This window comes from Malania oleifera, chromosome 4 (genome assembly GCF_029873635.1).
Source record: "Malania oleifera isolate guangnan ecotype guangnan chromosome 4, ASM2987363v1, whole genome shotgun sequence".
Taxonomy (NCBI): domain Eukaryota; kingdom Viridiplantae; phylum Streptophyta; class Magnoliopsida; order Santalales; family Ximeniaceae; genus Malania; species Malania oleifera.
This window is the reverse complement of record NC_080420.1, coordinates 6,546,531-6,561,983: the sequence shown is the minus strand read 5'-3', so window position 1 is coordinate 6,561,983 and position 15,453 is coordinate 6,546,531. Positions and strand designations below refer to the sequence as shown.

At 37.6% G+C, this 15,453-nt stretch overlaps 1 protein-coding gene across 1 annotated transcript; it reads left to right on the top strand.

The window, feature by feature from the left end:
* Positions 1-10,157: 10,157 nt before the first annotated feature.
* On the top strand, positions 10,158-14,916 carry LOC131153659 (uncharacterized). The gene is made up of 4 exons (XM_058106110.1): positions 10,158-11,073; positions 11,221-11,324; positions 12,238-13,801; positions 14,306-14,916. Exons 1-4 carry the CDS (start codon positions 10,158-10,160, stop codon positions 14,914-14,916), a joined length of 3,195 nt encoding a protein of 1,064 aa, XP_057962093.1.
* Positions 14,917-15,453: the final 537 nt, after the last annotated feature.

The following is a 15,453-nucleotide window of genomic DNA, read 5'->3' as shown; positions in this document are numbered from 1 at the left end:
GATGTAGAAACATAGAAAGAACCTAGAGTCCGCAAATTTTGCAATACGTGTGCGTGCTCGATATCCGTGACACGCGTAGCTCTCTCTCGATTCTCGCGACTCACGTCGTTCTCCCTCGATTTGTGCAAAACGCGTTGCTCAATATTCGTGACACGCGTCGCTCTCTCGATTCTAGTGACACACGTCGTTCTCCCTCGATTTGTGCAAAATGGGTTAATCGATATCCGTGACACGCGTCGCCCTCTCTCGGTTCTCGCGACACACATTGTTCTCCCTCGATTTGTGCAAAATGCATTGCTCGATATCCGTGACACGCGTCGCTCTCCCTCGATTCTCGCAGTACATGTCGCTTTCTCTCGATTTCCACAACACGCGGCCATTCCCTTATAAAAAGGGCCCGCCCTTCTCGAACTCTAAGCATCACAGCTTTCTATCATCTTGAATAATCACATTTCAGTTTGCAGTGATTAGCTCTTCCCAACTTGTCTCTTAGTTGTCTCATTACTCAAAAATGTTGCCAAATCACCCAACTCCCCGAGTTGCTGAGAGTAGCACTAGATCGTCGATCCAAAGATGGAAACCCAGTAAGACACAGCTAGAGATTTTAGAGGCGGCCTTCCACAGCAGTCAAGGGGAAGTCCCTTCTATGGAGCATATTATCTTGCTTGCAGGACAACTCCGACGGTATGGTCCAATCGAGGCGAGAAATATACGCTTTTGGTTTGAGAACCGTAGGCGTAGGCAGGGATTAGTTGGAGAAGCCACTATCTCAACTACTGCCCCATCAATTCTCCATCTTACCTCCTCCGCCACAACCGCCCCGAGTAGTGCCCCTGCCATTCTTCCAACCCTCTTCCCTATCGAGAATATTCCGACTATGAAACTTACAACTAATATCACACCAATGAGTCATATCCTTTACAATGGCAATATCACAGTCACCACACTAAGGGTTTCGGATAATGCTGGCCTACTTCACCATTGCAAGGAAATCCGATGCGCATTGAGACTCATATACGGGCCACCAATAACTCGGGAAGAAGGCAGCTTTTCCTCCTTCGCCAAACAAATGGGCGTTCTCTCCCTTTTTCCGACTCAAGCCGGTGACATTATAAGAGGTCAACTCTGCCAAGAAATAACCTAGGTGGTTAGCAGTGACACCGCTAGTACTGCGATAGATGTTGACATTGATCTAAGGCTCTAAAGGCCAGATCTCGTATATTTTTAATTTATAGGACATGTATAATATATATACATATATATAATTATCCTTTTCCACATCTTCCGAATTTCTTTTCCATTTTAGACCGATGATTCACACTTCAATTCCCAAAATAAAATACTTCGCCAAATTGACCCTCAATCTATTCTAAGACTTAGTCAAATCGTTAATCAATGTACTCTTTTAAATAGCGCAACCAATTATACAGTACTCATTTTAAATTAGAAAATTTCGAGGACGAAATTTTAATAAGGAGGGGAGATTCTGATGACCCAAAAATATATATATATGATTAAAGCACAATAATAATAAAATAATAAAAATGGTCATTAAGTTAATATCAATACAGAAGTGTTTTTCTGTAGGATCCTTGATTCCATATTTGATGCCTAAGAAAGACCTTGTCTTAGCGAGTGCTCAGAGACCATTGCGGCTCAGTCGCTCCCTGGAGGTCGGCCTGGTCAAAATGGAATTTCATAGGATAAACAGGATAGACACTGTTTGTACACGTAAATAAGTACATAAAATAATATTTTGACTGACATAGTTTGCAGAAATATATAATAAAATAATAATAATATAGGTATCATATGCGGGGCCCACAAGACTGTATGGGGCCCACATAAGTCCCGAAACCTTGTGAAGGTTTACACGAGTCTCGAAACTGTGTAGGGCTCATAAAAGTGTATGAGGATTATTGGAGTTATGTAGGATCCATTTGGGTCTCGAAGTTGTGTGCGGCCCATAAGACCAGGTGGGGCCCACATGAGTTTTCAAAATTTAAATTTAATTCTTGTTCAAAAATGAATAATAAAATAAATAAATACTAAAATAGTTTAAAAGTAATAACAATGATAATAATAATGATAATAATGATTAAGAAAAATAATAAAATAATTAATTAACTAATTGATTAATTAATTAGGTAAGTAGTTAATTAAAAATTTATTTAATGGGAATTGTGGCAAGCACTCCCACATGACCTTCATCCCCATCCCATACTCAACCTATACCTTGTCCATCCCTCGCCCATTCTTTAATTTTAAAAAAAAAATTATAATTTCACCCATCTCCCCATACTTTTATAAATTTCATTTCTTCCCCAAAATTTTCCTATAAATAGGAAACTCTCAACCTTCATTTTTCACAACAATTTTTCCAAGGAAGAGAAGGATTAGTGAGTGAAAGAATTTGTGGTAGAGAGAGAATTTTGAGTAAGTTCTCACTCACCCACTCTTTCCGATCTCATTTCTTAAAGATAGTTATTGTGTTCGTAGCACACGGTAAAAGAAGAAGGTAAGTAAATTTTGATTATGTTAGTTTTTTTTATTTAAAATTTATACCCGAGTTTATTTTATAAGTAAATTTCAATTATGTTAATTAGTTCCACAAAATTTACATGAGTTTATTTTTACGCATATTTAATTATACCAGTTCTATCTTTAATATACTTGCATATATTTTTGGGTTAAGAAATGTTCTAATCCCCTCGGGTAAATTTTCAGCATTTCTTTCTATTCAAAAATAAAATTTTATATATTTTTAACACAAAAATCGTGTGGCATGAGTTTATTTTTATGTTGCATTTTTTTTATAAAAATATGAGTAAAGATGAGATTTTTACGATATTATTTTAAATTGCATAAATTATAATAAGATGATTTTAAAACCCCTCATGGCAAAGAAAGTTCAAAGTTACAGATGCCCGATACCGCAGCTTAAAGTTTATACGGATCAGAATGCACCCACACTGTTTACAAAGTAGTTATTTATGTTAGTGGATTTCTCCTGAGTGCACACCTGGTTTCAGATCAGGACTTAATAAGAAAAATCTCACTTAAAGTTTACGTACGTTGATTTAGTTTGGTCGGCCAACCAGCTAAGTGCAGTCTTCGGACCGCACAACCCAGTCATGGTGGTAAACATGACTTACGGAAAATAAGTCTAAGGGTGGTTTTTATAATATATGTTTACACATAGTTAATTACGTGTACAAAGTTACTGATGATTTAAAAGAAAAGTGTAAGTTTACATGAAAATGATCATTCTAGTGCTTAAATGACAATCTAAAGAAAACGTATAAGGAAAAGTATATGTATATTTATCATTAAATATTTATACAGTTTTAAAGTTAAAAGTTTAATTTAACAGTTATAGTATATGATTATAAAATTTTATTGTTATAGTTGATGGTAAAAGTTTTATGCAGAAATTTTTAAATTTATATTTATTCTAGAAATAGTTTTGAAGTTATAATATTAAATATTGTTTTATGAAATTTTTAAAAAACTCATTTTGGCCACACACTAATAATAATCTTATTTACTTACTGAGCGTCGTCTCACTCCAATCATATTTTTATTTCAGATAACTCTGAAAAGCATGTTGGAAATCATGCTTAGCAAGCATGCGGGTGGGGATCGAAAAATAAAGATTTGTTTAGAAATATTAGTATGATGTCAGATATTTATGCTTGTGTAATTTTTCTTCGTTTGAAATAAATGATTGTAATATGGATAATTAGTGCTCTGGTTTAATAATAATTGAGTTTATTTACTTCCGCTGTAAATCAATAGTAAAAAGTTAATATCCCAGACCCCTCAAAGCTGGGGTGTTACAATTTGTATGATACAGGGACAGGTTAGGTTACATTTTCACCCTAGGGTCCCATTTTGAGGTTCTGGGCATGACAGCTTGGTATCAGAGCTAACGAGGTTACTAGATCTTGTAGACTTTGTTAGGCTTAGTTATGAGTACATACCAGAGTATAGGATGTGGATATGGGTAGAGTTGGTTGAGAGTTGTTTGGTTGCTAGACCGAGATTTGTCGACGGTAGTCTGTGTTTTTCCTGGGATGACGATTCCAGTAAAAGTAGGGCAGATCATTGATGACTTTCGTGTCGGTGTGATAGGACAGACCTAGACCTGGAAGGAAGTAGTTAACACAATTAGTGTAGATCATTGTGTTAACTATATGTGTTGTATGGGCACTAATAGATTCCTATTGTGTTGCAGAATGGAGCCCAAGGATAATAACCTGGGAAGTGGTTTCGAGGAGACTGCGAGTAATGAGTCTCCTTCTGTGCCTCGAGGTTTGACGAGGCAAGTATTGCGAGAGATCGGGCGGAGTGCGAGGAGGCGCGAGCACTCTCCTGTTGCTGCGGGGTGCACCATTGAAAGGTTCACACATATGCACCCTCCGACGTTCTCTAGAGGACCTAACCCAGTAATAGCAGAGGACTGGATGGAGAAGACTGAGAGGATTCTAGAAGTCTTGCATTGCATGGATAAGCAGCGAGTCCTCTATGCTACTTTCCAGTTGTCTGGGGAGGCGGGTTGACTCACTCGAAAAATGAGCAGCTCGAAAGCTATCCCAAGTATAGGAGTTACGTCGTGTAATATTAAGCCCAAGGGCTAGATCGTCTCCTCAGGGAATGCGTTTAATCTCAGATTTTACGTTCTTCCAATCGAAATTAAAAGTTACTGAACTCAGTTCAGATTCAAGATTTCAAGATTGTTCATTTCACTTTTTATGAATTAAATGACATGTAAATTAAATTCCTAAAACTAACATGCATTGAACTAAAGAACACTAATGGAAATCCTAATTTACTCAAGGAAACTTAACACGCGTTAGTTTAAAGATGGTCACCTAAAACATGGAATTAAAAACACCCAATAGAAACTAAACCCAACACACACACGCGTAATAAAAATTGAATCTTTAACTGAATAAGAGCTCTAACCAAAACTAATCTAAATTCTTCAAATTTAACAATAACATCAATTAAAAGCCAAATAGATAAGTAAAAATTAAACTTCACTAAAATAAATTAACATCACTTAACACTCATTCATATAATCTTTTCAAAACTCTAAATAAAAACCAAATAAAGAAGGAAAAAAAAATAATATCCTGCTGTAATTTAAAATAAAATAAAGAAAGGAGCAGAGGAAAGAAGAGAGAGAGAGAGAGAGAGAGAGAGAGAGAGAGAGAGAGAAATAGATCCAACCATGGAGGAGCTCGGTGGCTGTTCTGTTCTGCTGTGGAGATGGCGCACAGCTGTGGAGTTGCAGAAGATGGCCGGAGGAGCTGTGGCAGCTATTGTGGGCAATGGCTGCTATTGCTGGCCGAGGGGGACAAGGACTATTGCAGCAGAGAGCTACTGCTGGTGTGCTTCGCGGGGAATTGCTATGGCTGCCTTGGCTGTGTAGCAGGGAAGAGGAGAGGCTGGGGCTAGTGTTGCTGGAGGTACAGCAGCAAAGGGACAAGGGAAAGACATAGGAAAAGGGAGAGAAGAGAAGGAGGAGGATAAGGAAGAATAAAATAGAAAGAAGAACAGGGGAAGAGAAGAAGAAGAAGAAGCTGCGAGAAAGACAGAGAGAGCTGGCTGGGGCAGCGCCCAACAGGCTAGAGGAAGGGAAAAAAAAAAGAGAATGAAAAGGGAAGAGGGGAAAACACAGCCCTAAGACCCGGATAGGAGACCCGACCCGGCAACTTGACCCAATTGGAGTTGACCCGAATTGCTATATTTTTTTCATTTTTTTCATTCTCTATTCATCGCAAATCTGACTCTTCTAGAGCCTATATCTCATAAAACTCAAAACACCAAAGTTGTAGATAATCCTTTCCTCTTTCTCCAAAAATTTGAATCGTCTCAATCAGAACTCAGACGGAAAAGTTATGCATGAAATACGAACAGGTGTTGATTTTGGTTCCTAGGAATTTTCCTGCGTTAAAAAATTACCAAAACTTCATAAATAGTGCAATAAAGTTCAAGAATAATGATTTTGGCACTTTATTAAAATATTGGACAATTTTAAACATTTAATTAAAAATATAAACCGTAAAACCCGGGTTAAGATGCCCAATTACGTAGTTTTGACGCGTAATCACACCCCCCAACTAACGTTTAGCTAGTCTCTAGCAAATGACATGAATGAATCTCAAAGTGGTATCTACAACTACATACTCCAGTAATCATGAAATCAATGCATATGCGATATAACTATACCACTTCACATACAAGAACATAACTAAATTTCACACAAGTTTGTTCATATTCAATGCACACGACTCCAAAGCACATCACTCATGCAAGTTTCATCGTTTATATGTGATTTGAGAGTAGTATACTCACATGAAGTTAATCAGTGGCACATTCAGAGTTAATGCAATCATATAAGTTCGAGTATAAACAGGTAAACTCTCGAGGTGTGTGTGATGTGTGTGACTCAGTACACCTAGGACGCCAGTGGACACTTGCAGAACGGTCACTTTGACTTGGCCTAACTGGTATACCCTCAAGAATACTCAAAGAAAATGGGTTCACTCATCATATGCGAGGAGGAGTGTCGCGATCAAACATCCCACATATTAAAGGGAACAATGCTAAGTATATGGAGTGGATTAGTCTGGAAAGGATCTAGCCTATCTATGAGGTGTCAGGTTCTTCACCCTAGCATCTTCTCACCTACTCGCCATATCCAACTGAGACCACCCTAAATCAACTCATTCATAAACTTGTCGTGAATACATCTGAGGCATTAATCGGTTGAAGAATCTTCATACATGGAAAATATGCGTCGTCCTTGACTTTTTGTGATATGTATTTGGGCCGGCATTGACATTTCATTTCACGCGCATGTGTATTGCTTATTCTTTTTTTTTTTTGCTCATTCTTCATTTTCTGTCTTTTCTTGATCAATTAGGACAATCATAACACTTCTTTTGTAATCTTCATACCATCAATAGGAATTGAGCTCGAATAGGAGTTCATGAATTAAGTCTATCTTTAGGGGTGATTACAGGTCAAAACTGCGTAATTGGGCGTGTTAACCCGGGCTTTACGGCTTATATTTTTAATTAAAATGTCCAATTAAGTCTAATATTTTAATAAAGTGTCGAATTTAGTATTCTTGAGTTTCATTGCACAATTTATGAATTTTTGGTAATTTTTTGTCGCAGGAAAAATCCCGGGAAACAAAACCGACACCTGTTCGTATTTCATGCATAACTTTTCCGTACAAACTCCGATTGAGACGATTCAAATTTTTGGAGAAAGAGGAAAGGATCATCTACAACTTTTCTGTTTTGAGTTTTGTGAGATACGGGCCCCAGAAGAGCATAATTTGTGATGAACAAATAGCAAATAAAATGAAAAAAATAAAAAAATACATATATATGAAAGGGAGTTTGATGTGACCCGGCCATGCATGGCCGGGTCGGGTTGGCAAATTTGGGTAGGGCTTCTTTTTCTTTTCTTTATAAACTCCCCCAGCGCTGCTTCTAAGGAGGCTGGACGGCTCCTCTGTTCTTCTTCTTCTCCTTCTTCTCCTTCTTCTTCTTATATTAGTTTGTTTTTCTTTGTTTTGCTCCTTGCTGTCTCTCCCGTAGCTCTCTGCCCCTCTTGTTTTCCTTAACTCTCTATATATCCCTCTCTTCTCTTCCCAAGCCTCCCACGGATTCCCCGCTGCAACTCCTACCCGCAGCCCCTGCTAGCCAACCGAACACCAGCAGACTCCAGCCAAGAGACCTGCTGTCACGCCAACACCAGCAAGCAGCAGCAGCACTCAGCGACTCTACCCGAGTCCCTGTTCCATTCCAACGGTTGCAGCAGGTCCTGTTTCTTTTTGCTGCAATTTTCCAGCACCCAGCAAAGCCCTCTCGGCCAGCAAACTCCTACCCGCCAGCAGCAACACCAGCAGAGCTTCTCCTACACGGCCACCACAGCAGAAGCACCCGAACTCCACACCACTCCACAGCAGCCTTCATCCTCCTTCCAGCCTCCTCTCCAGCAGGTACACAGCAGAGCACAGCCCCTGCTACAGCAGCAACCTGCTAGAAGACCCGTGAAGCACCACAGCAAGCAAGCTGCTTCTGCACATCTCTCCGGCCTGAAATTCCCCTGCAGTTTCTTTCTTTCTCTCTTATCTTTTCTCTTTCTTTGATTATTACTTTGAATATTGTTAACTTGTTATTTGAGTTTATTGTTATTTTTTTGGTTTTGAATATTAAATAGGGTGTTCCATTATTATTGAAGTTTAATTGTTTTTTTTTAATCTCTTCCGGTTAAATATTTTTCCGTAGATTAGTTTAATGTTCCAAGTTATTTAATTAATTTAGTTAGGGTCAGTTTCGTCAAAGTTCATATTTTTTCAGTTTTGTTAAAGTTCGTATTTTTATTTTTTCGGTATCATTCAAAGTTTAGATTTTTAATGTATTTGCATTTTTGTTCGAGTTCTCGGTTTGAATTATTGATTCGTATTAAAGGTTTGATTGTTAGTGTATGTGGGTTTGATTAAGTTTCCTTTCTAGAGTGTTTTAATTCCTTATTTGTAGTTTCCATTTTTAATTAGTGCGTGTCCTAATGTTTCTTTAAGTAGACTAGGATTTCCATATTTGTTTTTTTTTTTATTGCAAGCATGAGTGGCTAAGTTTGGTAACTCAGGTTGTGGGTCGACGTCGTTTGCGTTCCATGGTTTATTAGTTATCCTATGATATCATTGTTAAACTTTTATTTAGTTAAAACCGAAAATTGAAGGGATCGTTGATAAATTGCTAGCTCTTACTTCTTGTTTTGTTGTTGACGTTAGGCACATCAAAACCTTGATTTAATCTAGGATTTTCATCAACTATTTTACACGACATTCGGTTGATGCGTAATGAGAGTTTATATTTTCTTCCGTTTGGATGTGGCCAATTTACTCGATCTTTAGTGATAAAAATTTCATCTTATTAATGCCTTGATTGGATTAACAAGAAGAGGAGTAAGGCCTAGGAAATTAGTAAACGGTGGAAGCAAGCAGACATTGACCCGTAACCCGAGTATTTGGTAAATTGTTTCAGTTAATCTGTTTAATTTGATTGCGTTAGTAGGTTTACATTTTTGGAGAATTGATAAAATTTCAGTTTCATTTTGATAGTTTACTTAAGCCTCTTCCTCTTTGTTTACTGTTTTCAAAATTATAAAAGACCAAAAAGATTTTCAACTCATATTTTACACCAACAGGATTTCACTAAACTTTCACAAATACTTTGATACTCAGTGGTCCCTGTGGAATACGATCCTGGACTCATCCTTGATACAACTTGACACTTCTGCACTTGGAAGCATAACTCAGAACGAGTCAAGTTTTTGGCGCCGTTGCCGGGAATTAATTGGTGTCATCAAAGTGTTTCTCAGATTTCAGAGAGGTGTTTTAGAGCTGTGAACGTCTTCACAGCCTGGGTGATATCTACTCCCTCTCCCTTGACCTGTTTGCTTTTATTGCGTTTATATTGCGTTTGTATGACTAGTTGGGCTAGAGATAACACATTTAGACTCATCATCAAGTGAACCCGTTTCACTTGAATCACTTGAATCACCATCTAATACACATAGCATCATGGCTGAGAATGAACCTCATGATATGGAGAACCCTAATAGGACACTCAGAGAATATTTGCAACCTGTTAGGACCAGTACCCCATCCTGCATTATTCTACCTTTGAATGCAAATGCTTTTAATTTTAAACCTGGTATGATTCCATTGTTACCTCATTTTCATGGCATTGAATCTGAAACCCATATTTGCATATTAAAGAGTTTGAAGAAGTTTGTTCCACATTCATGGATAGAACATGCACTGAGGAGGTAATAAGATTGAAATTGTTCCCATTTTCTTTTAAAGACAAAGCAAAAACCTGGTTGAATTCCTTAAGACCAAGATCCATTGGGACTTGGCAAGAAATGCAAACAGAATTTTTAAAGAAATTTTTTCCCATGCAAAGAACTAATGCTTTGAAAAGACAAATCATGAATTTTTTCCAAAAGGATGTGGAGACATTTTATCAGTGTTGAGAACGTTTCAAAGATCTTTTAAATGCATGTCCTTACCATGGGTATGAAAATTGGAGGGTCATCAGTTTTTACTATGAGGGATTGCAACAAAGATGAGGCAATTTGTAGAAACAATGTGCAATGGCGAGTTTTTCAATAAAGGGCCTGAAGAAGCTTTTGATTATTTTGATTACTTGGCTGAAAATGCCCAATCTTGGGATGTCTCTGATGTGTATGATAGATCTGAAAAGCAAAAATGCATTGGTGGGGGTGGTAAGTATCAATTGAAAGAAGTTGATGATTTGAATGCTAGGCTTGCATTAATGTCTAAAAGGTTAGAGTCCATTGAACTTAAGAAGGTAAATGAAATGCATGTTTTGCCATCATCTTCTGAAAAATGCAGCATATGTGAGGATCCAGGGCATGTGACTGATGCATGTCCAACTATTTCTGCTTTTAAGGAAGTTTTGCTTGATCAATCTAACCCAGTGCATATGGTCTCTAAGAATTCTTCTGGACCTTATTCTAATACATATAATGCAGGTTGGAGAAATCATCCAAATCTCAGTTGGAAAAATGACCAAGTGGGGCCATCTATGCAGGGACCAAGTCAATATAATCCTTATGCAGCCGCTAGCCAAGGCTTGGGGCCACCTCATTTTCCAAATCAGCCACCCCAAATGCAAAGAAGAGGAGTGGAAGACTCCATACAACAGCTAACTGTTAGCTTGCAACAGTTTATGCAGAGTCAGAGCACGATCAACAACCAAAACTCCCAGGCTATCAATGACATCAGAGGGACTCTCACTAAAGTAACCACCACTTTGAGTAACCAGGAGAAAGGAAAGTTTCCAGCTCAACCCCAGCCTAATCCACAAGGGCACAATCGATCATCTCAGCATTCAGGTGAAGGGAGCAACATGAAATCAGTGAAAGCTATTACAACTTTGAGGAATGGTAAGGTTTTGGGTGACCCTGCCCATAGTGCAGGGAGTTCAGGTAAAAATGCTAATCCTCCTCTTGATAGTGGTGAGTCGAGTACTTTAAATTCACATAATAATGCATGTTCCACACCTGTACCGTTTCCACAACGTTTGGTTTCTTTGCACAAGGATAAACAGCATGCTAAAATCTTGGAAATTTTTAAGCAAGTTAGGATTAACATTCCACTTCTAGATGCTATAAAACAAATTCCTGCTTATGCTAAATTTCTAAAGGATTTATGCACTGTAAAACGAAAACTGAATGTGCAGAAAAAGGCTTTCCTACTGAGCAAGTTAGTGCTATTATTCAAAATCACACACCACCTAAGTACAAGGATCCTGGTCACCTACTATTTCATGTGTCATCGGAAACTCTAAGATAGGGCAGGCTTTGCTAGACTTAGGTGCAGGGGTTAATTTGCTACCTTATAGTGTGTATGAACAATTGGGGCTAGGGGAATTGAAAACCACATCCATTATCTTGCAGCTTGCTGATAGATCCATAAAAATTCCTAAGGGTATCATTGAGGACGTCTTGGTCCAAGTGGATAAATTTTACTACCCTGTGGATTTTGTGGTCTTGGATATGAAAGTGTCATCCCACGCAAATTCTTCACCACCTGTGATTTTGGGAAGACCATTTTTAGCAACTTCTAATGCCATAATCAATTGTAGGAGTGGTGTTTTAAAATTGAGTTTTGGAAATATGACTTTAGAACTGAATATCTTCAATTTGTGCAGGCAACCTCAAGAACATGAAGAAATCCAAGAAGTCAATTCATTGGAATCTTTAATTGTAGACACTCCTTGGTTAAACTATGATTGTGATGAGCAGTGGGAGGAATTAGAAGATTCCCTTGATTTAACTGAGTCCACTGATCATTTTTCTTCGCTTTGTGTTGTAGGTGACTCAACTGAGATGCAATGGAAGCTTAAATTTGAACCATTACCGGCAATACAAACCCCCGCACAACCATCCGATGAGAAGGCACCAGTGTTAGAATTGAAGCCACTACCGCCGGAACTAAAATATGCCTACCTTGGACCAGAGAACTCATTCCCAGTGGTGATTTCTGCATTGTTGACGCCTGACCAAGAAAGTAAGTTGTTGAGAATTTTGACACAACACAAATCAGCCATTGGTTGGTTTATTGCCGACATTAAAGGTATAAGTCCTCTCATTTGTACACATAGGATATATTTGGAAGAGGATTCAAAACCCTCTAGAGAGATGCAAAGGAGACTAAACCCCACAATGAAAGAAGTGGTAAAAAAGGAAGTTTTGAAATTGTTAGACATAGGCATCATATATCCAATTGCTGACAGTAAATGGGTTAGTCCAATACAAGTTGTCCTAAAAAAATCTGGTATAACCGTTGTAGAAAATGATAAGGGAGAATTGGTGCCCACTAGAGAGACCACAGGTTGGAGGATGTGTGTAGATTATAGAAAATTGAATGCTGCCTCTAGGAAGGATCATTTTCCTTTGCCTTTCCTTGATCAGGTTTTAGAAAAAGTGGTAGGGCATGAATATTACTGTTTTTTAGATGGATTCTCTGGTTATTATCAAATAGAAATAGCTCCAAAGGACCAAGAGAAGACTACCTTCACTTGTCCCTTTGCAACTTTTGCCTTTAGGAGAATGCCATTTAGGCTATGCAATGCCCCGGCTACTTTTCAAAGATGCATGTTAAGTATTTTTAGCAACTTGATTGAGGACAGTGTAGAAGTATTCATGGATGATTTTTCAGTTTTTGGAAAAACATTTGATGCATGTTTGTCTAATTTGAAGGTTGTTTTGAAAATATGTGAAGAAAAGCAATTGTTGTTAAATTGGGAAAAATGTCACTTTATGGTCCAACAAGGAATAGTTTTGGGGCACATTGTATCCTCTCGAGGCATAGAGGTGGATAAAGCTAAAATAGACTTGATTTCAAATTTGCCTGCACCTAAAAATGTGAAAGATGTTAGATCATTTTTAGGGCATGCTGGTTTTTATAGAAGATTCATAAAGAATTTTAGCTTTATTTCTAAACCTCTTTGCAAACTTTTGATGCATGATGTTAAATTTGAATGGACCCAAGAGTGTCAAAATGGTTTCGATGAATTGAAAACATGTCTCACCACTGCACCTATCATTCGATCTCCTGACTGGTTACTTCCTTTTGAATTAATGTGTGATGCAAGTGACTTCGCTGTGGGGGCTGTTCTTGGACAACGAAGAGATAAACTGCCATATGTTATATACTATGCTAGTAAAACTTTAAATGCGGCACAAAAGAACTATTCCACCACAGAAAAAGAACTACTAGCTATAGTATTTGCATTGGATAAGTTTAGATCTTATCTTCTGGGTTCTCCTGTCATAATATTCACTGACCATGCAGCTTTGAAATTTCTACTGTCAAAAAAAGACACTAAGCCAAGACTGGTAAGGTGGATACTTCTGCTTCAAGAATTTGATCTCACAATAAAAGATAAAAAAGGAGTGGAGAACGTGGTGGCAGATCACCTTTCTCGGCTTCAACCAGAAGTTTCTGAGAAGTTTTCTTTAATTTCTGATAAATTTCCTGATGAACAATTATTTTCCGTTGAATATTTACCATGGTATGCTGATATTGTAAATTTCTTAGTTGCAGAGAAAACGCCACCTCGTTGGAATGCTCAAGACATAAGAAGGTTGAAGACTGAAGCTAAGAATTTCTTTTACGATGATCCTTATCTTTTTAAATATTGTTCAGATCAGATCATTAGAAAGTGTGTGCCTAACAATGAAATTTCTAGTATTTTAAATTTTTGCCACATAGAGGCTTGTGGTGGGCATTTTTCTGCCCACAAAACAGTGGCTAAAGTTCTTCAAAGTGGGTTTTATTGGCCAAATATGTTTAAGGATGCTTTGAGTTTCTGTAAAGCTTGTGAACCTTGTCAAAAATTAGGGGGGATCACTAGGAGAAACATGATGCCTTTACAACCTATACTAGTGATTGAAATTTTTGATTGTTGGGGTATAGATTTCATGGGACCATTTCCTCCTTCTTTTGGCTATTTATACATTTTGCTTGCCGTTGATTATGTTTCCAAGTGGGTTGAGGCAGTCCCTTGCAGAACTAATGACCATCAAGTGGTTGTAAAATTTTTGAAAGAAAACATTTTTGCAAGGTTTGGCATGCCTAAAGCCATAATTAGTGATCAAGGCACGCACTTTTGCAACAAACATGTTTCAGCCTTATTGAAAAAGTATGGTATCCATCACAAAATCTCTACTGCCTACCATCCTCAAACCAACGGGCAAGCTGAATTAGCAAATAGGGAAATTAAACACATCCTTGAGAAAACTGTTAACCCAAATAAGAAGGATTGGTCTTTGAGATTGTCTGATAGCTTGTGGGCTTATAGAACAGCTTTTAAAATCATTTTAGGCATGTCTCCATATAGATTAGTGTATGGTAAGGCTTGCCATTTGCCTGTAGAGTTGGAACATAAGGCGTATTGGGCAATTAAACAATGCAATTTTAACATTGATGATGCTGGTTGCGTGAGAAAATTGCAGTTATCTGAATTGGACGAGCTGAGGATGGATGCCTACAATAATTCTAAATTGTCCAAGGAGAGAATGAAGAACTTTCATGATAAACACATTCAGCGTAAGACTTTTGAGCCCGACCAACAGGTGCTATTGTACAACTCTCGTCTACACTTGTTTCCTGGTAAGTTAAGGTCTCGGTGGAGTGGACCTTTTATGGTGAAGACTGTATTTCCTCATGGTGCTGTAGAGATTCTGAATCCTCAAAATGGTAATGTTTTTAAGGTTAATGGTCAAAGGCTCAAGCCTTTTATTTCTAACTTTGCACCTGAGGAATCTACTCTACATTTGCTTGATCCCACTTAGTATAGTTCATTTTCTTTTCTTTTCTTTTCCCTTTTTGTGTTTTTTTTTCTCATTTATATTTTTATTTTTCTCATTGTTATCCTTTGTTCTGTAGTTGTTATTTCTTATTCTCTAGCGTTATATTCTTTTCAAAGCGGTTCAGGTACTTTTTCTTTTTCTCGTTTATATTTTTAGAATTGTTTTGCTTTACGTTTAAATACTCTCTTGGGTAAATTCTTTCAATTCTCCTGCATCATTGGGGACAATACTACATTCTAGTTGGGGGGTGGAAGAGAATTTACCCTGTGGTTTGCGTGCTTTAAACATATGTGGTTTGCCTTGGGAAAATGGAGTTATATAAAAAACAAAAAAACAAAAAACAAAAAAAACAAAAAAAAAATTCAAAAATCAAAAAGAAAGAGAGAAAGAAAGAGGAGCATTAAAGATTTACACTGCATTATCCCATTTTTTAACATTGACTCGTACCCTTCACATACTTGCATATAACCTAAGAACTACACACTTGAGTCATTTATGCATTGTTTCTCTTTATATGAT